Source organism: Mya arenaria, chromosome 8 (genome assembly GCF_026914265.1).
Source record: "Mya arenaria isolate MELC-2E11 chromosome 8, ASM2691426v1".
NCBI classification, from domain to species: Eukaryota; Metazoa; Mollusca; class Bivalvia; order Myida; family Myidae; genus Mya; species Mya arenaria.
In genome coordinates, this window is record NC_069129.1 from 48,301,841 (window position 1) to 48,319,669 (window position 17,829).

General features: G+C 37.5%; 2 protein-coding genes across 2 annotated transcripts; both read right to left on the reverse strand.

Annotated features, from left to right (window-relative positions):
• Positions 1 to 417: 417 nt before the first annotated feature.
• Positions 418 to 5,080, reverse strand: LOC128245012 (uncharacterized). The gene is made up of 5 exons (XM_052963203.1): positions 4,930 to 5,080; positions 3,758 to 3,797; positions 3,170 to 3,325; positions 1,819 to 1,931; positions 418 to 1,090 (listed from the first exon to the last, which is right to left on the reverse strand). The coding sequence occupies exons 1-5, from the start codon at positions 5,073 to 5,075 to the stop codon at positions 457 to 459; spliced, it is 1,089 nt and encodes a 362-aa protein (XP_052819163.1). The 5' UTR covers positions 5,076 to 5,080; the 3' UTR covers positions 418 to 456.
• Positions 5,081 to 7,489: 2,409 nt separating this feature from the next.
• On the reverse strand, positions 7,490 to 12,726 carry LOC128243733 (uncharacterized). The gene is made up of 3 exons (XM_052961656.1): positions 12,608 to 12,726; positions 10,192 to 11,095; positions 7,490 to 8,887 (listed from the first exon to the last, which is right to left on the reverse strand). The coding sequence occupies exons 2-3, from the start codon at positions 11,093 to 11,095 to the stop codon at positions 8,061 to 8,063; spliced, it is 1,731 nt and encodes a 576-aa protein (XP_052817616.1). The 5' UTR covers positions 12,608 to 12,726; the 3' UTR covers positions 7,490 to 8,060.
• Positions 12,727 to 17,829: the final 5,103 nt, after the last annotated feature.

The following is a 17,829-nucleotide window of genomic DNA, read 5'->3' on the forward strand; positions in this document are numbered from 1 at the left end:
TTAGAAAATGATGAACCTAACTGGCCTATTGAACCATTAAATTTGAATCAATTGATACGGTTCGGTTGATTTGCATTTCTGTCTGCACATGCAGCATTGAAAATACTTTCAAGTATTTGAGTATTGCTTCAATAAGCGAATCCAGGGATGATGATATTTAGGATTATTGTGAAATCAGGATTGAGAGCTTTCCCTTTCAGTCTTATAGATGTGTTTGTTTAGATTGTTCTTCGATTGATATAAATTGCATTAAAACTAGTAAAAATCACCTTGAAATGTATATAAATGGCTTTGAGACCAATTTCAACAGTAGTCTTAGATGCTCTAAAATATTGCATTACTGAAATTTCTTATAATTATTAACAGATTGTTATTAAATAAACTATATCCATGAAACTTTATTGCTAAACACTTTCGCAAAGTACCACACATAAAAAAAGAACAAAAATTACATTTCTAATCATCATAATTATTGTATCCATAAGTCTGCCTTTCTAATCTTTCTAATCTTCTTTTTGATACTTTAAAAGGCTTATAAGCCCTTTTCTTATCTTGCTTGAAAACCAGTCTGTCCATATTGAATGTTTCTTTTTCCTCTACTGCAGCAAGGGGCCTTCTTACCAGCTTGCTATCTAGCACTTTCTTCATAAGGGAATCATGCTGTAACCCATACAGATCTTGTCTAAACTTGAAGTCACTAGTTCTTACTCTTTTTGAATCATTTCCTTCCACCCCTTTCTCTTCAACACTCAATTCTCGATCAAAACTGTATGATACATCTTCACATATATTACTATCAACTTCATGACTATCTAACGATTTATCCTCAAACTCAATTCTTTCAACATCAGTTTCACCTGGTTTCACCACCAAATCACTACTATGCCCGTTAGATTTCCATGCTTGTTTCCTTTTCCAATCTACCTGAAGTTCAAGCTTGTCTTCCTCTAGCTCCAATTCTGTATCTGGAGGCCCTGTGTCAAGGTTGTGAAGTAGCTCCTCTATTTGCTTCTTGCGAGCTATGCTGATATCCCTCATGAATACGACCGGAGGCACACGCCCACACACCTGAGACTGAAGTAACAAGTGCCTGCAAGAAAAATACATCTTTAATACTGATTCATCTGTCAATAAAGGTAGTGATGGGAATTGGTTTCGATTTCATTAACAATTAAATTATCTGCTGGAAGCATTTAATTAAATTACGTCATAAATGCTATATCTGGAGGCAACCTTTTGCTTCGAATGAAGACTTTAAACAAAGATAACTCCACAATTTCTTCAAATTTTTAAATGAAACCCAACACAGTCTACGCCTCTTATGTAGCCCCTCTTTTGGTCATTTACCAGAGTTTGATTGAGAGTCTAGTTTCTAAAAACACTTAAAAAAAACCTTTCACAAAACAGCCGTCTGAAGGAGCACTGTCAAAACATTATTTTGTGAAACAGGTTTGTCTAAGTGTTTGATGAAAATAATCACCTTATCAAACTCCGGTAATAAAATGAAGGTGAGGCTCTTTAAGCAGCATAGACTGCCCTGTTTCTTTTTAAATGGTGAAGTAAAAGAAAAGTTATCTTTGTTTTAATTCTATATTTTAAGCCAAATATTGCCTTCTGACATAGCATGTATGACATAATTTGTCATGTGGTATACATACACTGATAAAATACAGGTAATTTGCGGTAACTGTCATTGAAGAATAACATACATTTACATTTACCAATCATGTATTATTTCAAGGTACTTCATATGATTGTGCGAGGGTTGATTTAGATGTTTAACAAAGTCCCGGGCTTGATGTTGGGGGCAATGCTCACCTGAGTTTGCCAGCCTGTGTTTCAAGGAGCTGTTGAGTTTGTTTGTCTTTTTCCTGCACTCCACTCGCCTCCCACCAAACCTTCAGTGCAGAGTAGCTTGGAACAACTTCAACCTGCAAAGCCAATATATATATAGAGAGAGAGTTCAATACTAGCTAATAAGCCAGTTTTTTGTTTATACTTCCATACTTTAAACAAAGTTGGTGAAACAAAATAATACAACATTATATTAATCACTCTTGTTGGCACTATGTAGTCTTAGAGGGCGGTCTTGTGTTGCAGGGGAAAACCAAAGTGCCTGGAGGAAACCCAATTGTCTGGCTTGATGACCACATACCAAACTCGCATGCCCCCACGCTGGGAATTGAACCAGGGTTGCCTAAATGAGAAGGGAGTGCAGTAATCGGACAACATAGAAGCCAATTAGGGCTAGTAGTCTCATCTCTAGTTCAAGCGCTAATGTAATATAATAGTGCAAAACAAACTAAACTTTTATATTAAGTTACATCCCTCTTGAGCTGAGCACTCTACTTTGTTTACCCTTAGTTTTCAGCTACATGTATCATGCCATCACATATTTAATCTCTTCACATTCTTGTTCACCAGAGTGAGGATGATTTATCATAATCAAACCTCTGGCACCAATTTCTCGAAACTTCTTTAGTCCCTTATAACAGGATTAAGCTAATCTCACTATTTTTGTTGTTCTATAAAAGTGTTATATTTACGTCTTCAAGATTTTTTTTAAATTATGTAGGAATAATCTGTATGATTATCAGAATAAACCATTTTTCATTTATCAAAATCCATTTATAGAATGTATTTTGGCTAATTGAAATAAACGACTTATGCCTGTTAAGCTTAAGAAGATTCGAGAAATTGGGGCCAGATGAATGAGAATGTCTCTTCATAACATAGCTTAAATGATAAGTACAATAAACATAATATCGGAACATTTTGTTCATATTCTTAATGTTGTTACCTTGGTTTAGTAGAGCCTATTATTGTTTTGAAATGTTCATTTTTCACAAGTAAATAGGTGAGTAACAGAATTTGAAGAAGTGAGTACTAAGTTGGGCATAACTTAAATGTGGTTGTTATACTTGATAAATGTAGGGTTTGTGGAAATCATATTGGGTCCTAATGCATCGCTTCCAATCAATGGAAGTTTTATTAATTTTTGGGGGTCCTAGGGATGCATGGTTAGTTTAAAATGCGCATCCCTAGCTTGCACATTGAGTCCAAAACATGTGCATAGTTTGTGAGGGAAATCCCTGGGTGCTTTAATTATCTTGAAGAATGCGATGAAACTATACATGTGTCATAATAATCATGTCAATAACCATTTCACCTTGATTATGTTTACAAATACATCCATCTCCCCATTGGCGAATATCTGCAGGATGGTATCTTCAAGCACATTGCCAACCCAGTTGGTTCGACGTATCACCCCGTCCGAGTACCGTATCTTGCTCTTAGCACCGGTTTTGACAGTTGTTCCCTGGGCCTAAAAATAGAAACAAAAGATCAATACAAGATATACGGTACTATAGAAGCATTTAACATTCATATTTAACATGGAAAATCTGCATAATGGGTGCACACATATGTTAAACCTGCCACCAAGGTAAAAGAAAAAATCGCCCAAGATTACAGTCTAGTGCTTTTATCAAAATAATAAATAAATTTAAATCTCTTTTACATAATACAAGTATTTGTTTTTGTTTTCAAGCATTAGCTTTTCGTTATAAGACTGTTGCCTCTGTAACGTCCACACAACTTCAAACCTGGCTTAGCTATGCTCCTATACACTTTAATGAAGAGTTTTAAGACATATATATCAAAAACAATAGTCAGTAATAAAATCTCCGCAAGCTTATATGTTAAATTTATATTGTTTTTAGGCCCTTACGTCAAATATAAAGAAATCTTATCATACCTCTGGATTGAAAGGCACTGACCATGCTGCAGTCTTTTTCCTGGAATGTACAATGACCATGTATATGTGTGTTTGAATACATTTTAAATGGTCTGCATAAAGAACTATTTATTATTAGGCTTAACACCCTTTTTCGTATTTAAGAGGGTCATTTTCTCAGTAGGATGAATTTCTGCCAGATAAGCAATCGTAACCGGTTGTGACCACTTGGTATGAGATATGAAGAAAATGATTTCAACAGTATTTATTTATCTGATTATTAACAAGAGCTGTCACAGAGACAGCGCTCTCGACTATTCCGCCGCTTTTCGGTGTATGGATTGAAAAGTTTTGGCAAAACATGCATGGTTCAGTTAGATTAGATTTCAATGCAATACATGATGTGCCGAGATATTACCATAAATTGAATTGGAAAATATTTGAGGTGGTACGCAAATTAACGTAAATTCTAAGTCGAAAAAGGGGCATGATTCTGTCAAAATGCTCATTACAGTGACCTCCTGTGTACAGGTTGGGGGCATGCTGGTGAACAAGCGTGCAAAGTTTCAAAGCCAGATGTCAATGGACTTTGAAACTATTTCAGGTGGTACGCAAACTTTAAACGTAAATGCTAAGTCAAAAAGGGGCATAATTCTGTCAAAATGCTTGATACAGTGACCTCCTCCTGTGTACAGGTCGGGGGCATGATGGTGAACAAGCGTGCAAAGTTTCAAAGCCAGATGTCAATGGACTTTGAAAATATTTGAGGTGGTACGCAAACTTTAACATAAATTCTAAGTAGAAATAGGGGCATAATTTCGTCAAAATGCTTGATAGAGTTACCTCCTCCTGTGTACAGGTTGGGGGTATGATGGTGAACAAGTGTGCAAAGTTTCGAAGCCAGATGTCAATGGACTTTGAAAATATTGAGGTGGTACACAAACTCTTACAAAAACTTTAATTAAGTGGTTACGCCGACGCTCGGGTGACTGGGATAGGTCTCCTTATTCTTCAAATAGTCGAGCTAAAAATACACGCCCCAGAAAATGGGCGCTTAAATGGTCTAGGGAAGGACCTGTCAAGATTTAGAGTTTACGAAACAGACAGTTTAGGAAAAGACCATAATTCTTCTCAACTACACATGTACAGTATTCGGACAAAAACAATTAGGATTGTGATTCCTCATCAATTACCTATTTCCTTTGTTCATTATTTTCTTCATCATAGGAGACACTTCAATGCTCTTGTTTCTTATGAGGAATACCCCATGAACACGATAAAGCAGTAAAAAAACACTATTTTTAAAAGTGTTTTTGGTTTGTCGCAAGGGCGCCGCCATCTTGAATTGCAAAAATTATACTAGATAAAATAATACGCACGAAAAAGGTCAAACTACACTAATTTTTATGCCGAGTTAAACAACCAACTTCTTTATATATACCGCTTTAATACAGTCTCGGACACTCGAATTCTTTGTTTGTCTCAAAAGCAATGTAATGGTTGCTGGACAAAATGCGAGAGATTTGGCAAGGATGGAAGGATTAGTTGCCTTATTCATTTCCAAAGCAATGCAATTGTTGCTGGGCAAATGCGAGGGATAGAGCCAGGACGGAGAGAATGGTCGCCTTGTGCGTTACCAATGTAATGTAATGCTTGCTGGGCAAATGCGAGGGATAGAGCCAGTGCGGAGAAATGAGCCGCCTTGTTTGTTTTAAAAGCAATGTACTGGTTGCTGGGGAAATGAGAGGGATATATGACAAGGACGGAGATGAGTCGCATTGCCTGCCAGTTTCCAAAGCAATGCACATATAATGGTTGTTGGGCAAATCAGACGGATAGAGCCAGGACGGAAAGAATGGCCGCCTTGTGTGTTTCCAATGTAAGGTCATGGTTGCCAGGCAAATTAGAGGGATAGAGCCAGGGCGGAGGGATGAGTCGCATTGTTTGTTACCAATGTAATGTAATGGTTACCAGGCAAATTAGAGGGATAGAGCCTGGGCGGAGGGAGGGATGAGTCGCCTTGCTTGTTTCCGAAACAATCAAATGATTGCCAGGCAAATTAGAGGGATACAGCCTGGACGGAGGGATGAGTCGCCTTGTTTGCTTCCAAAGCAATCAAATGGTTGCCAGACAAATCAGTGGAATAGAGCCAGGACGGAGGGATGAGTCGCCTTGTTTGTTTCCAAAGCAATCAAATGGTTGCCAGGCAAATCAGTGGAATAGAGCCAGGGCGGAGGAATGAGTCGCCTTGTTTGTTTCCAAAGCAATCAAATGGTTGCTAGGCTAATTCGAGGGATAGAGCCAGGACGGATTGATAAGTCGCCTTGTTTGTTTTATCAAAGCAATGTTATGATTGCCAGGGAAATCAGAGAGATAGAGCCAGGACGGAGGGATGAGTAGCCTTGTTTGTTTCCAAAGCAATGCAATGGCTGCTGGAAAAATGAGATGGATATAGTCAGGTCGGAGAGGTACGTTTAAGAGCCTGCACAACTCAAAATCCGCAATACAATCGATTCCGTTGGCTCGAACTCCAAGGGACCGGCGAAAATACATCGAGCCTCAGAAAATTCGAGCCAAGCGGGAATCTTTTCCTGAGTATAAAGAAATGGGTCCTAAGCATCCAGATCGAGCCAACGAGTTATTCGAGCTAAACGAGTTCGAGCTAACGGGGTTCGACTGTAATTAAAATATAATGGATTTGAAGATTTCACCTAGTGTTTTTTTTCATTGCACCATGCATTGTCGTTGGTATGCATTCCGTGTTTTTACAATTGATTTGACAATATTAAGTAATATTCAATACACAGTAATTAAATTTATGATTCACAGTTCCTCAATTTATGGTTCACAGTAACTCAATTTATGATTCATAAAAACTCATGGAAACTCATTTAATAAAAACAGCGGCGTTTATGTTGGTAATAGTTATTTATTACCCGGTGTTTCAGTTTCCCCAAACGAGAGCAAAGCAGACGATCAGAACCACTTTGCAGATAATGCCCCAAACTTACTGATCCTTGTTTGTTAGATTATCAAGATATTCCCGCGCCTATCGGCTGAATTCTGGCTCAACCCCGTCGTGACGCCATCACGACTGGAAATGTTTCTCAAATCTCATAAGTGACATGAGATGGAAGTGACAGCAGTTCGCAGTCAATCCAGACATAAGAAGACTTGAAGAAACAATTTGAGGTACATGAGTTTCTTGTTTGAGCCTTAGCCAGTTGCGCAGAGACCCCTTCGAAACACGGGGTCATCTTCCCAGGGTTGAACCAGTACCCGTTTCCCAATTTCTCAATGCCGAGCGCTTGGCAAGGGGGTTTCTGATAACATGTTTTAACGTCTTCCTGTTTGACGCCGTACGGTGTGTGAACCCCCGAATTTCCGCACCCGAAGAGAATACTCCACCACTGAGCTATCGGGGCGGTGAAAATAATGTATGTATATGAGTCATTCTGCGACCCTTCTAGCTATTCTCGGAATATCCCATTGACACCTGCCATAATGAAGCTCTTATGAAATTAACCGCTGTGGAATTTTAACCTATTGTCAGATATAATTAAATGATGGCCCTAACAGAAATGAATTCATATTTGCGACAGGCCATTGCCTTTCTTTATTGATTATTGCTTAATATAAATAATATACGTTTATTAAGATCAAATGATCGAAACATTAAGAACACAGAGTGATTCTTTAACAAAAATACAGAGCCCAATCAGCTAACATTTATTTACAGGATTTCTCAACCGACACTTCAAGATTTGTTTATAATTTTTTTTATTTAAAATGTTTAAGTGAAATCTTTGGTTATTTTCAGGACATGGTTAAATGAAGAAATATGACATACAATTTTAATAAAAAGGCAATACCAATTTTGCGTCTCAAGATACGTAATTACTCAAAATATGTAAATACATTTTATTAGATACCTTAAATTTGAAGGTATAAAATCTTTTTATCACTTTTACATTTCAAATGGAAGCTGGATTTACACTTGGAAATTTCCATTGAAAACATCCTTTATAGTTACTTGAAAAAAGGTAATGATACTACTACAATATTTACACTAATTTGTTTTTCTTTTTCTTGCTAAACATAACTGCAAAATTACACTTAATATTTATTCGATATATTGTACATGTCATTTAATATAAATGGTTATTCAGTTTGATAACACAAGGTTACAAAAAAACAAATCAAAACCGCAAGCTGAAATTGTAAAATAAATGTTTTTGCATTTACTTTTCAGTTGTTTAAAGGTTATTTAATGCATGGTAATTTCTTCCTAAAAATAACGATCACGACTAAGGAAGAAACACTGTCAGTTTGCATTAAACACCTTCAATGAGTCATTAGCGTCAATCCCGACAACTATTGTACGTGTGTGGGGACAGAAGGACACAGAGAAGGGATATGCCAGTCCGTCTTTATGTCCCAATATCTCCGCCATCTTGCCGTCCCTCTCCGTCAGCAGCATCACGTTGCGACTGCCAGACCCACACACGAGCAGCTGACCCGGACCTACCGCCATCACGGACTTGGGATATTCGAGCTTCTTGTCACTGTACTCTCGTAGGGCCTTCCCGTCTAGAGACAGCTGGAGGGCGGCGTGGGCAGTGCTGTCAGACACGTACAGGGTCGGTGGTGTGGAAGCTGATACAGTCAGGTATAGTGGGCGTTGGAAAAGCTGTCTTCCGTCAACTGTTTGAAATGTACTGATAATAAGCCCATCCAATGTCATCGCTTCAATACGCGGGTTAGATAAGTAAGACACGTATAGTCTATTGTTGTAGTATGCAATACCATAACACCCAGATGATACTTTAATTTCCTTTCCACGCGACAACTGCCATTCTTTCGTAGACATCAGTTGTATCATGGAGTTATACGGGAGAATGACAGCGGCCTGGTCATCAGGAAGCGCACACACGTCACAGGGCATGCCTGGCAGTTCGAGTCGGGACGTGACGGCGCGGGTGGTGGCGTCCACCAGTTTGGCACAGCTGTTATCGTGGTCAGTCAGAAGGAAGAGACCCGGAGACAGCAGGGTGAGGCCGGTAATAACGCAGGTTCCCTGGTCTTGTGGCGTTCTGACATTGATGTCTGCTTCATTCTTCCATGTCACAGTAGAGAGGTCAGGAACTGGAACTGAACACAATAATGGACTAGATTAATTTTTTTTCACTTTCGTCTGATAAACTTAAATGAGACAATGGTTTAAACATTTTTTAAAAAGGTGCAACTTCAATTTTAAGTGTTTTTTCTTCAATGAGAAAATTTAGATTAAACAAACAAGACACGGACACCCGGTAATAAATATAAATGATAAAGAGGTGTTTTTGGTTTTAGTGTAATATACAATAAAATTCACCGAGTGAGCACCAAAAGCTATATTTGACAAGTTGAGTTATAATCATTTTTATGTTCCCGTCTTAAGTACGCCTGCAAACAAATTCACTGTACGATTTTCCCCGTATATCTTACGAACACATTATTAACACGTCTGTTCTGTCAGTTCGATATTTTAGCCCAATTATTGTGATAAGATTTACCCCAGGGATAAATAAGTGCACATAAGCGCAAACATGCATTTGTTTTCTTTCGGAGACAAATTTGCCTTATGCCCCAGCGTGTGTTTCTATTTTGGGGGTCTTTATTCAAATATTCGACATAAAACAATAAAAGTAACGCATTGATATATAAAAAGAAATCTGTCGAAATGTTTTGGCAAATTATTTATAACTTTCGTTTTTTATTGATTTTTTTTTTTACTTTTCTCAATTGTCATATAAACTCGTCAAAAACTTACACCAAGGCCAAATGTGCATCCCGTTGATATGTTTGCCCCGGGTGCAAATGTTGGGCATATAAGACACAGCACTAAAAATGGGCATTGCCATTACTTAGAATCACCTTTTTAAAAATAAAGATAGTATTTCGAACAGAAAAATACATATAAATCAAAGTTCTTTTGTTTTAGATGGAAAAGGTCGGAGTGTTGTGAAAACCTTGAAATATATTTAAATGACACTGTAACAAAATATTGCTTCAAATACGCTTATGTACAGTAAGCCCAATAACTATGGATTTTATGATAAACTCCAAGTTATACCGAATGGGAAAAACAGGCTGCGTTAGCATTCGCTTCGAGGCCCATTTATATGTATTTACAGTGTACTTGCAGTGTACTTGCAACCAGGCGGGTTTACCAAATTGATTGCAGCAAAAACTTATTGATGATCAGTAATTTCGTATTAAAACGTTTTCATTAACTTAAAGTTAAACTTTTGTGTCATAATTTAAGTAATAGCTTTGGCCATTTTGAACAAGAACTCAATATAAGGACAAATTATTGAGATATTACTTAGAATTTTACTCAAATAATTACAACGCTATCCTTTTTAGGGTCAAGTGATACTTAAATAATTATGTAAAGTGATTTTTAAACGTACTATTCTTTCGAAACTCTCCCGCAACGTCAAGCGTGCCAAGGCCCATTTTCGATCCCATTAGCCGCTCCGTGTCCGCGTCCTTAGTAAACTGGTACTTCCGGGCCTTCATCCTATCAGCCATCTTCTCCATATTATTATAAATGCCCCCTAGCCTTTTCCAGACTCGCTTTGCCGCCACGTACCGCTGGTTCACCGAAACGTCACCGGAAGTCACTTCCGTCCTCATGGCCTCAAGTCCGGTTTTCATCAACTCACAATCGGTCTTAAGTGCCGTCAGCGCGTTCTCATCCTCCGTTTTGACCTTCGCGATGTTGTCGAGCAACTCCTTCTCGCGCCGGTCAAGGTATGTTTTTATTTCTGCACGGAACCTCCTCAGTTTATCTACCTCAACTGTAGACTGGTTTTTAACATCACCAAAAAGCTCCTTGACGTTACTAATGAGCCCGGATAAAAGATCTTCAGCTCGTTTAATTGATGGTTCAAGCTCTCTAAATTCATTTCCAATGACAAATTCTTTAGCCACATCAGCGATGTATTCAACTTTACAGCTGCGATGGTCGAGTACGACACAATCACCACAGCCAAGGTCTCCGTGGGTCGGGCAGTAAAATTTGATCATCTCCTTCGGATGGTTGTTACAATAATCCGTGTCGGCGATAGCTGATTTCTTCGTTGACGGGTAGAAGGAGGGCATCTTATCTTTGGACAGCAAAATATGGTTCCTGGACATCTTCAATCTCTTATGGTATTCGACACAGGGAGCGCACATGTACTCCTCGCAGGTCTGACAGAAGCCCTGGGCCACAGCGCGTTTACCGCCTTCTCCACACGGCTGGCAGTAGACAGTGGCGTCAGCGGAACCCTTGTCAAGGTCAGGGTCACGCCTCTTTCCGGGTACCTCCATCTATGTAAACAACCAAATGAATCACTTTTATAAGCTTACTGTTTAATTCAACTGAAAACGTTAAGATTTAGTACGATCAAGTAAAAACAAACTGACCTTAGACAAACATAAAATGTTTTGTCCACAGGCATCTGAATCATTGTTTGTCACTAAAATATTGTTTAAAACCATTTTGGGTACATACAATGAGATAAACAACACATCTGAAGATATTTAGTGTCTTTGATATACAAAAAAGAAACAAGGTATATAACTCAAACTTACCCGATTTCACGGTAGAGTCCAGTTTTATGGAAATTTCTCAACCAACATATAAACAATCCATTTTTAAATAAGTGACATGGAAAGAAGAGTCAATTACTTTTTAAATGGTGTGCGATATGTTGGTATAACTATATTGTCTTTAGACAAACAAGCATAATTCAATGTCAAATTCTCATGTTTTTCTTTGGTCGGAAAGAGTACAGCAAATTAAAATCTTCAATTTTCCCCGTGTAAACAGTACTAAACATAGACCTATTAAAGTTATTTTATGCTTCAGTGTACAGATAAATTAATTCCATTCCATAATATCACGAAAAGACTAACATCACAATGTTAGAAACAACTGTATCAGTCTTTAAACTAAATCCTCTTTAAATTTCTTAGGCACCCGGCCATTTTACCGACAAGCGCCCAGATGATGTCATTGACATGTACATTTAACATCTTTGTACCGGCTTGAATGTGAGCCACACAAGCTTGGATGAGTCAAATACTCTTCTTTGGAGGTTGATCAGAAACATTTGAGCGCTGTCAGGAAAATGTCCGCCTCAAACAAAATTTTAAGTGGATTTAATTTGAAGACTGATACAGTTGTTTCTTAAACTGTGGTCTTAGTCTTATTGTGATATTAAGGATTGGAATTAATTTATCTGTACACTGAAGCATAAAATAACTTTAATAGGTCTGTGTTTAGTACTGTTTACACGGGGAAAATTGAAGATTTTAATTTGCTGTACTCTTTCCGACTAAAGAAAAACATGAGAATTTGACATTGAATTATGCTTGTTTGTCTAAAGACAATATAGTTATACCAACATATCGCACACCATTTAAAAGGTAATTGACTCTTCTTTCCATGTCACTTATTTAAAAATGGATTGTTTATATGTTGGTTGAGAAATTTGCATACAACTGGACTCTACCGTGAAATCGGGTAAGTTTGAGTTACATACCTTGTTTCTTTTTTGTATATCAAAGACACTAAATATCTTCAGATGTGTTGTTTATCTCATTGCATGTACCCAAAATGGTTTTAAACAACGTTTTAGTGACAAACAATGATTCAAATGCCTGTGGATTTGTCTATACGAATAATTTTCAAAACGAAAGTAGTGAACGATGTTCTAATTTAGAAAGGCATTAGAGATCGTTCCAATGTGCTATTTTAGTATTTTCCCTCACAATCTTGCTTTTAATGTCGGTTATATCAAACAATTCTCAATAATAAATTCATTAAGTAATATTTACCTTTATTTTGTTGACCTTCAAATCCAACAAGGAAGCAAATTCATTTCATCTACTGCGCATGTCCAAAGATATATATTCACGATGTTTAAACGTTTGTAAACATGCGATTTAAAGTGACACTCTTATTCATAATCAATACATACGCATGTACATAACAAACATTAATTTTGACTGATAGACTTTTAACTACTACTTAATATTGCATGGACAATATTATCTGCTGATAACAAGCTTGCTATCTTGAATTAAATAGCGGAAAGCGCTAACATATTAAAACATTGGTGAATGCTAAAATATTTAAGGTAGAAATACCGTGTTTTATGCTCATTTCTTTCAAATTAAACTCGGTATCTTTCCTAATAACAATCTCCGACCTTTATTGACCGATCATTATGTAAATAGGCAGAACCAAACAATAATAATAATAATAATAATAATAATAATAATAATAATAATAATAATAATAATAATCCCTTCCCCATCTTTCTCTCTTTCAAAAATCCATTCCTTTTCCCCATTTCCCCCCTTTCCCCCTCCAACTTCCTGTTTGCCCATCCCTCACCATTTACTCTTCTATTTCTTTGTCCCATCCCTCTTCCTTTTTGCAGCCATCTCCCTTTCCCTATCACTCTGTCTTTTCCAGTCCCTTTCCCTAACCATCCATATCCTTTTCCCCATTCCTCACCTTTTCACCATTCCTCTCAATTTCCACATCCATCGACCTTTCCCAATCCCTTTCATTTTTCTACCCCTCTCTTTTACCCCATAACTCGCTTAATCCATTTCTGTCCCTTTCCCCATTCCTCCCCTTTTTCCGATCACTTTCATTTCCCCCATTCCGCTTCTTTTCCGAATTCCACACCCTTTTCAAATCCCTCTCCATTTCCCAATACTCCCCATTTCCCCATCCTTTCCCCACCCTTACCCTTTTCCCATCCCTCTCCCTTTAACATCCCTCTCTCTTTCCTGATCCCTGTCTCTTTCCCCACGCAACCCTCCTTTACCACCCCTCTCCCTTTCGCAATCCAACCCCTTTCCCTGTCACTCACCCCTTCCCAATCCCTTGTCCTTTTACCCATCCTTCTCCCTATAATTCTCATCATCCCTTTTCCCATAAATCCTCTTTTCTCATCCCTTTCCCTTTCCCCATCCCTGTCACCATCTCCCTGTTTTCCGCAATTCCTCTCCCTTTCCCCATTCCCCCCTTAACCAATCAACTCCACATTAACCCACCCGTAACCTTTTCCCCTTCTCTCACCCTTTTTCCATCCTTCTCACCACTTCCCCTTTCCCCAGCCCTCTCCTTTCCCCTTCCCTCACCATTCCCCCATCTATTCTTTTTTACCGATCCATTTCCCTATCCATCCCCTTTTCCTATCCATCCCTTAGTCCATCCCACTCTATTTTCCTTCCCTCTTCTTTTCCTTATCCCTCTCCCTTTCCGCATCCCACTCTCTTTCCCCATCCCTCTCCCTTTCCCAAATCCCTCCCCTATGTCGATCCTTCTCCCTTTCCCAATCCATCCTCCCTTCCCCCATCCCTTCCCTTTCCCCCAGATAACCTTTCATATCTTTCTACTTCTTGCTAAACCAAAATCCCTGTCTAAATAGGATGCATTGAAATAGTATATTCTAACACATTTAAAACTTGTTGATACATTTTTTATCATCTAAAGTGTTCATTCTGCAGCTTATTTTTGTACGTATAACTATCCGGAGAGAAAAATTTTAAGCCGTGATTTCCTTTTAATCCGCTTTATTATATCATGTTTATAGTCGTATGACATTTAATATTTCAATGTCTGATATTTGTGTTGAATAAATTATACTTAAACTAACATCGGTAAAACGTCTACAGTTTCTGAGTTATTTTACTTCATTTTGATATAAAAAAACTGCCAGATATTCAATTGTAAAATGAATAGAATTCTGTAAATCAAAGGCTAAAATAATTCAATAGTCAATACCGCTTCTTACCGTAATTGACGTTAGAGCATAATATGTGACATTTTTCATATTGTGCTTTTAGCAAGTTTCAAAAATTATTGGCAATCGACACAATTTACCTTTGACCATTGACAATACTATTATCAAGGGAGTATGTAATATCAAGCGAGACATCAAAAACGTCTATAGACACACACACACGCAGCACACAAGCAGCGAATGCACTCACGCCACCAACGCCAAACACACGCACACACGCACGCACGCCACACATACACACGCCACACACACACACTCACACACACGCACACGCACACGCACACACACGCACACGCACACGCACACGCACACACACACACACACACACACACACACATGGTCATGTCCAATATAAATATCCCTGAGTATTTGTTTGCCAGTATACTGAATCAAAGAATACAATATATATTGAAATCAATAGAATATCACTTCTAAAAATATTAACAACAGCACACTTACCTGGACTTTTGGTGATGCTTTTAAATCATCATTAAAACAAGTATTAATATCGTTTCACACGAATTGTTTTTCATACCCTTTTTATGAATGATATGGTTGCTATGCATTAAAATGTTACAAACAATCACGAAGATCATATTTAGAATCATTTCCAAACAGCAAATGAAAACATACTGAAAATAGTATGCAGTCGAAACCCGTTGGCTCCAAATACCAGGCGAATATCGAGCTAAGCGGTAATGCTAACACAATAATAATCAAAATCGGTCCTTTACATCAAGTTCGAGCCAACGAGAAAATCGAGCCAACCGATATCGAGCCAACGGATTTTGACTGCAATTATATACCAAACTAATGGACTGAACAAATTGTTAATCATTATGCATTTATAATCATGATATATTGTTTTAAAGTGCTTCAAATATAGTGTGAACAAAAAGTTTATGATATTTACATTGTAACACTATGTCGGTTAAAGTAAATATTTGAAAAATTGGTTGAACGTTATTAATATACATTACTATAAAAGAAACCTATATATCGATCAACTGATTAAAATAGACCAACAAGTCAGTGGGTTAAGTTAAAGTGACAGTCTTATTCAAAATAGAAACATGCACATGTATAACAAACATCAATTTTGGCTGATAAACCTTTAAATACTTACTAAATAATACATTTATGGAAAACAAATTACTGATAACAAGATTACAACGGTGTTTTGTAACAGCTGAAACCGCAAAAAATTATATTATAGGTGAATGCTAAAACATTTACTTTGGTCTTCTATAGTTTCATAATGTAGAAATATCATGTTTTCTGTCTTTTTCTTTTAAAATAAACTCGGTTTCCTTCATTGTTTTCGACATTTATTCATCATTTTTGGTATATCAAATCAAATGTATAAATTGTGGTAAATCTTAGTTGGGAGTAAGAGTGCATCTTTAAGTACATGTATGCTTTAAACAAATAATGGACATCAAAATACTTTTTGAGGATTCTGATGGCGCTCGTTTAAATATATTTTTACCGTTTCAAAATAGACGATTGGTCGCCTGTTCAATATATTTGTCGTTTGGTGTAGGAATATTGGTGGGAACACAAGGTGTTCGCGCAAGGATAATTAAGGTAGTCGGCGGCGTGATTTCGTCATTAGAGGCTTTTTTTAGGTAGCGTGAAAACATTAGTGAAATATGTTTGGTTTCAGATGAATCATGCGACCCCGATTTTGTGTGGTGTGCTTCGTTTATGACTTAATCTGTCGTTTGAAAATAGTGTTTTGGGGAAACAGTGTTCTGAAGTTTTCACATTCGACAAAGCGGCACCCATGTGATTTGACTTCCATCTGTCACAGTTCAACTAGAGTACAACATTTTCAATTGATCTGTATATATGCTGCCAATATAAATAACAAGCCATGTACCTAATACGTGTTGTTCTTTTGTAACGAGAAGTAGCATGTGATGTTTAGTCGTGTCTGTGGTGTCAAGTATTATTGTTGAAATTCAAAATTGTGAGGAAGTCTAGCTTATGTTGTCTTGGATATATTGTCTATTTTGATAGGGAAAACAAATGGGCAATATTTAAGATATCATGTTCGAAATAATAGCCGTTAATCATAAACATATATACATGTATACTTATAATTCTATAATTGTACGATATATATAGATGTTCCTGCCAACAGAAAATGCGATAAACAGATATATACAGAACGACCATTCCCTCTGTTCGCAAAATAGGTTTTTATGTCACGAGTTAAATGCGGAATGATTATGCCTTCTGCTTTGTCACGAGCTGTATGCGGAATTATCATGCCTTCTTTCAACATTATAGCTTACCTTGTCACGAGCTATATGCGGAATTACCAGGCCTTCTGTCAGTATTATAGCTACTTTGTCACGAGCTATATGCGGAATTATCATGCCTTCTTTCAGCATTATAGCACACCTTGTCACGAGCTATATGCGGAATTATCATGCTTTCTTTCAGCATTATAGCTTACCTTGTCACGAGCTATATGCGGAATTATTATGCCTTCTTTCAGTATTATAGCTACCTTGTCACGAGCTATATGCGGTATTATTATGCCTTCTTTTAGTATTATAGCTACCTTGTTACGAGCTATATGCGGAATAATCATGCCTTCTGTCAGTATTATAGCTACCTTGTCATGAGCTATATGCGGAATTATTATGCCTTCTTTTAGTATTATAGCTACCTTGTTACGAGCTATATGCGGAATAATCATGCCTTCTGTCAGTATTATAGCTACCTTGTCATGAGCTATATGCGGTATTATTATGCCTTCTTTCAGCATTATAGCTTACCTTGTTACGTGCTATATGCGGAATTATCATGTCTTCTGTCAGTATTATAGCTACCTTGTCATGAGCTATATGCGGAATTATTATGCCTTCTTTCAGCATTATAGCTTACTTTGTCACGTGCTGTATGCGGAATTATCATATCTTCTGTCAGTATTATAGCTACCTTGTCACGAGCTATATGTGGAATTATTATGCCTTCTTTCAGCATTATAGCTTGCCTTGTCACGTGCTGTATGCGGAATTATCATGTCTTCTGTTAGTATTATAGCTTGCCTTGTCACGTGCTATATGCGGAATTACCATGCCTTCTGTCAGTATTATAGCTGCCTTGTCACATGCTATATGCGGAATTATCATGCCTTCTTTCAGCATTATAGCACACCTTGTCACGAGCTATATGCGGAATTATCATGCTTTCTTTCAGCATTGTAGCTCACCTTGTCACGAG